Raw genomic sequence first — 11,644 nt, forward strand, 5'->3', positions numbered from 1 at the left:
ATCTTCAGACTGCTTTTAATAATAATAATAATAATTATTATTATTATTATTATTATTATTATTTGTATCCCGCCTCTCCCTGTATTGGATCGAGGCGGTTAACAAACAAAAAACAATGAAAACACAACACAACAAGCCACAAGTAAAAACATAACAAGACATATCAAATCCCAATTCCCTATCTCCCTCTCACCCTAAAATAGCATTAAAACAACAATTCCCAATAAAATGCTCCCAATAAAATAGTCAATAAAATCAATCACGATCACAGTCTGGTGGGAACAGCGATGCAACTGGAGAGTGAAAATTCCAAAGAGGTCAGTTTGGGAAGGCTTCAAGCAGCTAGGTGGCTTGGAGCAGCCTCTGGCTGCTCCAACCACAAGGTGACCAGATGGCGCAGTACCGAGGCTGACTGCCACCATGGTCTGCAACAGACCACTGGCAAAGAATGTTTTTTGGTGCTCCTTTTTTGCACTGGGTTTGGGCTACCTTAGGGGGCCACAGTGTGGCTTCAGTCATCCGAACACCACACTCCTAGATCTGCCTGAAGGCGGTGCTTTTGGCCCATCTCTTTCGGGCCTTAGTTATGCAAAAGTTAGCTGACCTTGATGTTTCATATTCTATGTATGTATTGTTAATTCTGAATAAAATGTTCACTGAAACATGCTCTTCTTTTTCAATGTGGGAACCTATCTCTCTTCTTTCCACATTATTTCTACCTCTCATCTCAAATCTCCACCCCTTCTCCTATGTCTTCTGGCTGGCTTGCCTCTCTGACCTTGGCCCTGTTTCAGGCTGGGCAGAGATGATGCAGAGAAACTCTTTGCCATGGCTTTTGGCTGGCCTGTCCTCTGAACCCTGGCCCTGAATGGGCTGGGCAGATATAGTGAGAAGGGAAGTTTCCATAACTTCTGGCCAGTTTGCTCACTGATCCCTGGCCCTAAACGGGCTGGGCAGAGGTGATGTGGAGAAACAGAGACATGGAGGGGATAACCCTCACCATCTGTTGCCACAGCTCCCATGGGCTGTAAAGCTGTTTGCATAAATCTCCTGTGCTCCCACCATAAAAAGGGACAGCTTTGGAGGAGTGGGAGAGTCACAGGCAAAGCCAAGACCTTTCTTCAATCCTTGGAGCCCTTGCCATATTAAGTCTTTCTTCATGATTCCAAGGTAGTAAGGTCTCTCTTTTTTACTTCCTGCCTATTGGAGTGAGTGGGAGGAGCATAACCCAAACTACAGGATGTGGGGGTCTTATCTACTGGGAATTGCCCAGGAACACAAATACTTTGTTAATTGAGATATAGCTGCATACCAAAACATATTCAGCAATGTTTCAAAACCAAAAATAACCACACACACACACACAAAACCCAACAATCCCAAAGCAAAGCTGAACAGAAGAAACTAATTTATGATATTAACAGTTCATGAGGTCAGGCTTAAGAATTGCATGCTATGGTTAGCAAATACATACAAGTATAACTTACAATGACCATAGTTTGCTTCAGAACAAAAGACAAAAGTTTGCTTATGAAATCAGTGCTCTGAATTGCCACAGACTTGTCAGGACTATCTACACCAAGTCACTATTACAAGACGGCAACCAGGAGTATATCACTATTCAATTTGTTCAACTACAGAAATACAGTCACATGCCCCATAAGCAGTCACTGTGCCAAACATTCATCAGAAGCATTCAGATCCAATTCAAGTACTGCTTGAAAATTGCTCATTTAGATCTATTTCACTGCACCCACTGCCAGGAAGCCAATGGGTAGAATAGCAGTAAGTCACCATCACAGATCCAATAGAAACTATTCCTCTTGATAGTGTATTTAGGATTACAGCAAGTATATGAACTCGTAGTCCACGGTTCAGAAGCATCCTGCAGCCATATCTCCTCGAAGCTTAAATATTACTTCAAGTTAGTTCCAAACCTATTAACTACAGTTCCCTTTCTGAATGTAATGGGAGACTACGAATAACTGCAGCTTCCCAGTGCAACGGAAAGAAGCAAAGCAGCACAGAGGCTGGGTGCAGGTGCACAAAACTCAGATGTTGCTCATTTATTCAACCTGGATAACATCTATTCAGATGCAAAAAATTTTGTCTAATTTAGAATCAACACAGTCTTTCATAATAGGTGTCATCACCGGATCATATATTATCCAAAGGGGAAAAATAAAAATGCAGAGGAACACTGTAGTATTCTACCCCTCCTTTTGCACTGGATACATACACAATTTGGCTTGTACATACACCCTTACACAGCTACTAGATTTATGGAACAATGAGTTAACTGGTCATAACTTACAGTCTCAATGACTTCTCAGTATGCCCAAGTCTGGATCCAGCCCAATGTCTCTCTGAGTAATGAGGCTCAAGACTGCTTACTAGATTTCATAATTAGATGAAAATTAAAAACATATATGCTAAGCAAGTTATATTGAGGCATTTGTGGCAATGTAAATCTAGGTCTGGTAAAAAAAAAAAGGTGTTACATATAGTTAAGTTCCCCAACACACATACATGCACCATTTCTATTTTTCCCTGAAAAAAATGCCAAGAACTTCCCTAATTTTCTCTAAAAGGTTCAGAATTTTCTCTCTTCTGCCTATGGGCTCCTTATATTTTCTGCTCATATTAGAGAGCAATTAGCCCAATAACCATAAAGACAAACAAAATGTTCATATCTGGGTAGGTGGCAGAGAAAAATAATCAATTTAACAAGGTAAAATTAATGTTAGGCTGAAAATTGTTTAGGCTTTCCCCCACAATCGTTCATGGAGGTGTTTTCTGTGATTCCATGCACCTCTGACATCATGGAAAGGAGGAAAAGATCTTTATCGTTGTTTTCTCAAGGACTAGGACTGTTGCTTAAGCATAGAGTATCCAAAGGTTTGCTTGATCTTTAAAATCAACATAACTTTTTCTAAAAACCTCATGCTGCTCAAGACACTCTCTGCTGCTTTTCTCCTGTGCTTTCTGAATGGCTTCTGAATGATGCAATGGGAAACTGCAATGCTTCTCTGCAAGTCCTTTTGGGAAGTGTGGCCATGAGGAACCACAGGGCCCACTTCTCAGAGAAGCTTGGGACAACCCATGCTTCCTAAGATACTCGGGTAGAAGGATGAAATTGCTACCTTGCATGCCTTTGTAAGGAAAAGCAACATTACAATAAAATCAACATTATATTTCCTCTGCTTAGACATTTTATCATATTACCTAATGCATCATGCTATGCCATTCATTCATTTCCCTATATTTTCTTATATCAATGTCAATCAATGTTGTTTTTTTTATAAAATATGTTTTGATATGCAGGTTCAAATAATACACTTTTCTGGAACTACAATCAGTCCTCTGTATCCATGGATTTTCCCCCTGTGGATTCAATCATCCATGGCTTGAAAATATTCAAAAATAATCTAAATTCCAAAAGCAAACTTTGTTTTTGCCATTTTATATTAGGCACATCATTTAGGGACATCATCAATGGGACTTGAGCATCCACAGATTTTGGTATCCATGGCAGGGTCCTGGAGTCAAACCCCAGTGGATACCGAGGGCCCACTGTATAAAGATTTTAATCATTCCACACTGTATGAAATCATCAAATACAAACTGGGAGATTCCATTTTCATTGAAGCCAATGTAAAGCACTCCTATTGAAAATGTAAATTCATGCTTCTCAAAATGGAGGATGTGACCAAACCAAAGCTCAAAACACACTCCCAGGCATGGAAAATCCCTGCTCCTTAAGTCCTAATAACCTCCAAGGAGGGGAAAAAATAGAGGACACTTAGTTGATCGTCCACTTCTTATATAAACAGACCAACCTTAAGATATGTATAAGTACACTTGTCCCTCCATATTCGCTAGGGTTAGGGGAACAAGACCCCCGTGAATATGGAAAAACCGCAAATAACAAAAACATCATGTTTTTACCTGAGAGGACACCTCTCTAGGAATCTCTAGGTCCTTCAGTGCAACTCTGTGGTCAATGTCCAACATACACTGACCATAGAATGGCACTGGAGTAGCTACAAATGGTCTTTCAGTGAAACTTTTACTTAAAGTTGACCACAGAGCTGCACTGGAAGACCTAGACAGTCCTAGAGAGAACATATTAATGAAATCCGTGAATAATCAAAGCTGCAGATATCAAAGCCGCAAATATGGAGGGATGACTGTATATGTATTTCATTACTTTTATTCCAAGAAAACCATGAGGAACAGGAAAAAGAAAAGGGTCAAGCAGATTACATTGTTTCAATCTGTAACTAGACTGAACATGAACAGGGCTGGGAAACAATGTTGCAAAATTTTCTTCTTCCTCTGAAATGTGATGGTTTGCAATGATTAAGGAGAGGGAAAACAAAAAGAAGCAGTTATTCACACAGCAAGAATATCATCCAATTATGGCACAATGAAAGGTAGATACATCCTCATTTGATCAGTGGAACAAACATTAGGAGTGATGTTTCAACTGCAGCAGCTTCAGTGACATTAAGAAAAAAGTAGCCAGCTTTCTAATAGCAATAACATTATTGTACAACATGCCTGAGCTTCAGTAAGAGATCTGAGTTCAAGCATAAGGCATCTTCCTTTTTTTTTGTATATGAACTTGAGATCTACCTCTCATGTTGCCTTTGTGAAAATGAAAATTAAGTGCAGCAGTACCTCCAAGCAAATCTTTAATATTTAGCATGAATCTCCTTTCTCCCAACATTAGAATACATTTCATGGCCTTTAGTTTTTTACAACGCCAATTTTAAAAGTGTGGAAATGTGCAATGTTAAAAGATAACCTAAAATCCAACCTCCTTCTCTATAGCTTGCAACTAGTAAACAATACTAGAAATGGACTTACAGCCATCCTATTGGTCACTATTTGATTAGAAATGGAAACATTTATGGAAAGCAAACCAGCCATCATAGCTAAGAAATTATTCCTGTAATTTAGAGCATAGCAAATAATCACAATAACCCATTGGTAAATATTTTACCAATTTCCAGATGAGAAATAATCACAAAAATCATATGAACAAACATGATAATCTGCCTCATAGAATCCTAGAGTTGGAAGAGACCGCAAGGGCCATCCAGTCCAACCCCATTCTGCCATGCAGGAACTCTCAATCAAAGCATTCCCGACAGGTGGCCACACAGCCTCTGCTTAAAGACCTCCAAGGAAGGAAACTCCACTACATTCCATTAAGGGAGTGTGTTCCACTGTCAAACAGCTCTTACTGTCAGGAAGTTCGTCCCAATGTTGAGGTGTAATTTCTCTTCCTGTAGCTTGCATCCATTGCTCCATGTCCTACTCCCTGGAGCAGCAGAAAACAAGCTTGCTCCACCCTCAATATGGCACCTCTTCAAGTATTTAAACAGGGCTATCATATCACCTCTTACCCTGCTCTTCTCCAGCTCTCAAAGTCTCTCCCCATAGGTTTCCAGACCCTTCACCACTTTGGCTGCCTTCCTCTGGACATGCTCCAGCTGGTCAACCTCCTTTTTGAAATGTGGTGCCCAGAACTGGATGCACATGAGCACATGGACAGTAATCTATAAATATAAACACTGGTATTTTGGGCTGTCAAATTATTTATTTTGTAAACTGTATTCAATCAGTATGAGTGATGGTTCCATGCGCTCAAAGGTAAGGCAGCACCTTTTCATTAAGACAATCCTTATAAAGCTTTAATTATTCAGGGGAGCTGTTTTAAGGGAAGGCACACTCCTCAGGCCATTTTGGCTCCAGGTGTTACTAATTTTATCAAGATTCTTGGGTAAATTACTTCTATTTACTTAAACTAAATTACCACTAATCACCTGTTCGCATGATTCTATCAACATATACTATATCATTTCTCACCTATAATATATATAATAAATACTACATAATTTCTCAATTTTTTTTCAACCATATAAACTAGAGCGACGTATATACTCGACTATAAGTCGACCTCATGTATAAGTCAAGGGCAAGTTTTGGGGCCAAAATTACGGATTTTGACATGACCCATGTGTAAAACTTGGAGGCTCCTTCAGTGTGTGTATGCGAGCGGCAAGAGGGAAGCAGCAATTAATAGGAGGCTTCAGCCTTCACTTCCAAGACAGCAAAGCACCTGGATGAGAGAGGGATTGTGAAACAAACAGCAAGCAATCAGTCTCCAAGGATACTATCTGCTTGGCTCAGGACAGAAAGAAACAGCATGGGGAAATTTGAAAGAGCTGCTATTACAATACCATCCTGACTTGTAAATAAGTTGACCTAGGATTTTGGGGTCAATTTTTGGACATAAATTTTTTAGACTTATAGACAAGTATATACAGTATGTAGACCTAATGCATCACAAGGCAAACTCCAAATCCAAGTATACCCACTGAGCATAAAATATTTTACAGGTGTTTAGTAACAGGTTCTAACTACTGTAATTAGGCTACAGCCCATTATAAAAGAATCCTAGTCATTGTATATTCATGACTTCTCCATGTCTCACTACACAACCAATTCCTCATGCATACCACTGTACAGTCATAATAAGAGTATTTGTTGTTGTGCCTTCAAGTCATTTCTGACTTTTGGAGAACCTACAGCAAACCTATCACAAGATTTACTGGGCAAGATTTGTCCAGGACAGGTTTGCCTTTGCCTTCCTCTGCAGCTATGACTTGCCCACAGTCACCCAGTGGGTTTCCATGGCCAAGTGGGGATTTGAACCCTGTTCGACTGCACCACTCTGGCTGGCTAGGATATACTCCAATAGTTGAAACTAGTGGAACTAAGCACAGATCCTTGAACCAAAACTTTCCTTAGTGAGACTGTGCGTCTTTTTTTGACACCAGCACCTTGAACCTATTGCCTACACTTTTACTGTTTCAGTTCAATTAGCCTTTGGACAAAACTGCAAAAACTAATTCCTATATATTTGCCCATTAGACCCAAGGGGATTAAAATGGAGAGAAAGCAATGATAGATATTATGCCTGGCATAATACTGTTTAGATTGCAATTGTATGGACATTTATTTGTAGGCAAGCTGCAATTACATCACACAGAGATGCATAAAACTGGATGACAAGTGTTAATGATGGGTGTTATGTTAACTAAGATGTGTTTTCTTACCTGCCCATCCCTAATGTATTCTCTTTCATCTGTTTTACTAAATCCAGTCTACCAGGAACCATTTTGACTCCTCCTCTCTCAAGGCTGTCACCTCAGCAGACATTACTACTGTATATCAATTACACTAACTATAAGAATACCTGACTCTGCTTTCTTCCACTCCCTTTTCTTCTCTATTTGTACAGAATCCACTGTGTGCCCTTTTGAAATCTCTGAACAAAGTTTATTAATTTTAGGTGCTTTCTAAATTACAACAATCCCTTACCAATAGAAAACAACAACACTGGGAAGAATGTAGTGGAAGAGTTAGTTTTAAAGGGGGGGATCCGTATTATAATCTACCTCAGAGGTACAGACTGAAGATGGACACATGTTTTAAAGAGCTACTTGGGGGAAGGAAAGAGGGAATGGAAACTTTGGAGAGAAATTAAGGACCCTGTGGATTTCAGCCTTTGAATTTAGTTCATCTTAACATGATTCCTGAGGAGGTCACTATAACTCCACTCTATAAATACAGAGCTACATAATTCAACATTTATGGCTAAGCAGATATTCAGATTCACACATCAGACTTCTGAGACTGAGAGTGTGGCCTACAATTTGCCAATATATGCATGCCAAATAGAAAAATGTAATTAAGTGAAATAATTTGTAAACTATGTTTAATTTCAGTTATATTGAAACTTGCTGTCTGAACTAATTTACTTTTATCTGAATTTTATAGGTGGAGGCCTTAAGCAAAACTGGTAGGACAAACATTGTGCCTAAAGGGGTACTTGAAGTCTTCAGAGAGTAACTGTAGTGCATAATTTATATCAGGATGTACAACAGATCCCAACAGATCAAAACCCCACTGCCTTCAAGCAGTTGTTTGAATCCTGAGAACCTCTGCTTCCTTTGCTTGAAATGTGTTACGAATTTATAGAAGTGAAATAAAAACACCAAAGAAATGCAGGGTAGCTATATTAACATTTTGCTTTTCATAGTTTAAGAGAGAGGATACTCAGCCAGCAAGGATAGGTGCTGTATTACACAAGGCGCATGGATTTTCTTGGAAATGATACACAGCATACACTCGAACCACACTGTACACATGGTACACCTGCCATACATGCAAAAACTCTAACTTTCTCAGCTGCGTTGCTGTGTTCAATCACATATGGTCCAACACAGCGGTCCCCAAAGTGTGCTCTTCAAGAGATTTTGGGCTTCATCTCCCAGAAGCCTCAGCCATGTTGCCCAATAGTCTGGGATTCTGGGAGATGGAGTCCAAAATCCCTTGAAGAGCACACTTTGGGGACCTCTGGTCCAATATGAAGCATCTATTCCTACAACTGAATGCTGAAGGTGATTTCTGAATGTAGAATAAAGGTTAGATTAACCCAATAGTTCTGGCTTTCTCCTGATAAAAGGAGCACAGGACTGCAGCCTTACAATTTAATATTGCAACCTGGTCCCTAAATTTCTTCAGCCCCATTGACTCAGCAGAGCGAACAAGATTGTGTTATAAATTAAGATGAGATATTTATATGCTTAAAATCAAAGGTCAACAGAAATTTAATTAAATCCATATTTCAAGAAACAGGACGCAGGCTTCTGATTCAAAGGATCCTTTGAACTATCAGAGTTAAAGGTTGCCAATTCTAGTTTTGTTTCTAAGGGATACTGCAACAACTATTTTGGAAGACACAAGCCTGAATTTTAATTCCTATGCAGCACTTGGATTAGAAGAGTGATAAACATTAAGTCGATTAAGGAACCCAGGTTACCTTAAACAATATCAACTCCATGTCACATTTTCGGATCACAAACTTTCATGTTTAGCTGAACTATGCAATATTTTACGTAACTTTTCTTCAGCAACAAATACTAAATATCCAGTCAGTGATATGTATGACTGCCATGCCTACTCACTGTACTTACACCTGAGTCTGAACCCATATTTACAACAGAGAAGACACAACTACTGTCCCAGAAAGTCATGCATGATGTCCTGACCTCTGTCGCCAGATAAACCTTGCCAAAACTTCATCTGTGCTCCGGACAAACATTCTGGCTTGGCATGATTATGCTGCCACAATGCCCATGTTATTTCTTTATTACTATTAATAGATATTTTTAATGTTTTAATTTTAACAGTAAGATGTTTAATTCTTTTTTAAGGGGGGGATGTTGAGATAAAAATTTGTATGTGGGTGTTTTAAGTTGCTGTTAGTTGCTTTGATTGTTTCAGTACATGAAAGTGGGGTAAAAATAAAAGAAGGAAAAGAAATAAAGAAGAATAACGTCGATAGAGGATAAAATTGACAGTTGGTCAGAAATAACGATGCTCAGGACATCTGAGTTATTTTTACTTGGTTTTAGTGAATCTCAATGACTAAGTGCTGAATTACTCACTTCACAAGGTGGGCTTTTTCTCCCTGTCTAATTCATGACCCCAATCTATGAAGACAGTGTAAGAGGCATTTTTTCTCAGTGGCTGATTCAAATATCCAAAGAGAAGCACAGGCTGCTATAGAGAAGCCCAGGGTCTGGTTTCAGGGTTGATGCAAGAGGAAGGAGCCTTCCGATTAATTAGCTAATGAACTTCCATCAGTTCCAAGTCAAAGACTGTGTGGCCTGTGAGCTTCTTCTTCTTCCAACTGTTGCTTACAACAAGGGAGGCTGCTTAGGTTGGGTGGAGAAATAACAACCTGGTTTGGTACTGCTTTAACTTGTTGTTTGGCTCACTGCTGTGGAATTCTGGGAGTTGGAGCAGAGCTCCGCTCTGGGCCCCACAACAAACTCCAACTCCCAGAATTCCATAGCAATGAGCCAGAAGAGTTAAAGAGGTGCAAAACCAGGTTATTTCTTCAGTCTGGATGCAGCTTCCCTTCCTTTCCCTTTCCCTTTCCCTTCCTTCCTCCTTCCTTGGCTTGGGCTCTTTCCTTTCCCTCCGCTGACACTGCTCTCCTCCTCCTGCCTTGGTCTGTCCCGGAATGGCTTCTCTTTCTTCCCTCTCCTTGCCTTCCTCCTCCCGACGCCAAGGAGGAGGAGGAGGACCAACTCCCTGCGAAACACAAAACTCACACAGAGCAGCCTCTGCCGCCGCCGCCGCTGCCACACCTGGCCAAGTGGCAGCAGCAGCAGCAGCCACACCGGTTTAGAGGGGGGGGGGGGGGAGGAAGGAGGAGGGAAGGGAAGGGAGGCACCGTCCGGCTGCTGTTTTTCCAGGCAGCCCGCCCCTGGCTCTCTGTCGTAACCCTTCGAAGAGGAAGAGAAAACAGGGCGGGGAGGAGGAGGAAGAGGACAAGCTTTCGGGGCCCTACGACCCCCTTCTCCCTCTTATCTTTCTTTCCTCTCTCCCCCTCTTTCCTTCCTCTTCTCTTCCCTTCCTCATTTCCTGCCTTCTTTCTTTCCTTTCAAGGATCCTTCTTTCCTTCTTTTCCATCCTCCTTTTTTCTTTCCTCCTTCCTAGATTTCCTTTCCTTCCTTTCCTCAATTCCTCTTCTTTTTCCGCTTCCTCCTTCCCTTCCTTATTCCCCTTTTGGTTCCTCCCTTCCTCCTTTCTTTCTTTCCCTTCCTTCCTTCCTTTTCTCTCCTTTCTTTCCCCTCTCCCCTCCCTTCTTCTTTTTCTTTCTTTCTTTCTTCCCTCCCATTCTTCCTTTCCTTTCCTTTCCTCTCTCTCTCTTTCTCTCTGAGACACAAAGGGCAGCAGCGCAGGGAAAGGCCGGCCCCAGAGCCCCGAGGGCGGCGTGGCTCTCTCTTTCTCCCCAAAGGAGCAGAGGAGGAGGAGAAGGAAGTTTCCCTCGGCCGGGGCCACACCTGAGCAGCAGGAGGAGGGGGGAGAGAGAGGGAGAGAGAGCTTACCCCGGGACCCTCCCTCCCTCCCTGGCTGGGTCCTTCTGGGCGGAGAAGAGGAAGAAGGAGGCCACAGAAGGCAGGGGAGGCCCAGGAAGAAGAAGCAGCTCCTCCCGTAAACTCCACATGACCCCCTTCCTCCCCCAAAAAGAAGAAGAAGGAGGGAGGAAGGGGTGCTTGGGGGGTGTTTTGTTCGAGGAGCCAGGCTCCTCTGGGGAGGCCGCCCCCGCCTCCAGAGCCTTCAGGGGCGGGGAGCCTCCCCTCTTCTTCCCCCAAAGAGAGAGAGACAGAGGCGCCTCGTGCAGCAGCCACGGCAGACCCCCTCCCTCCCTCCCTCCGAATCCCCCTTCGGCTGGGAAGGCTGAGGCGTCGAGGCCGGTCCTACTTACCCATCCATGGCCCAGACGGCGGGGACGGGAAGGAGGAAAAAAAGAAGGGGGAGGGAAAGGGAACGGAGGAAGAGGAAGCGGAGGAACAGCCGCCGCCTCGCGCACCGACCGGAGGCAAAAGCCAGAAAGGATGGGCGGCGGGTGAGAGGGAGGGAGGGAGGGTGAGGAGGGGCGGGGCTGGGGAGAGAGTGCGCATGCGCCGCCGCCGCCACAGCGTGCCCTGCCCAACCCTCTCTTCCTCCCTCCCCACAACAGACACACCCAAGATCAGTTCTAGGGAACAGG

At 42.4% G+C, this 11,644-nt stretch overlaps 1 protein-coding gene across 2 annotated transcripts in view; it reads right to left on the reverse strand.

The window, feature by feature from the left end:
* The window catches only part of LOC121923638 (polypyrimidine tract-binding protein 3-like), a 41,283-nt gene extending 29,790 nt beyond the window's left edge, over positions 1-11,493 (reverse strand). Inside the window, exon 1 of one of the 2 annotated variants that reach the window (XM_042454232.1) lies at positions 11,360-11,493. Coding sequence is in view for 1 of the 2 variants with exons in the window: in XM_042454231.1 (XP_042310165.1) it covers positions 11,360-11,367 (8 nt within the window). In the remaining variant the exon portion in view is untranslated. The remainder of the gene's footprint in view (positions 1-11,359) is intronic. The other variant, XM_042454231.1, reaches the window with a different exon arrangement.
* Between the last annotated feature and the right edge of the window lie 151 nt (positions 11,494-11,644).

This window comes from Sceloporus undulatus, chromosome 2 (genome assembly GCF_019175285.1).
Source record: "Sceloporus undulatus isolate JIND9_A2432 ecotype Alabama chromosome 2, SceUnd_v1.1, whole genome shotgun sequence".
Classification (NCBI taxonomy): Eukaryota; Metazoa; Chordata; class Lepidosauria; order Squamata; family Phrynosomatidae; genus Sceloporus; species Sceloporus undulatus.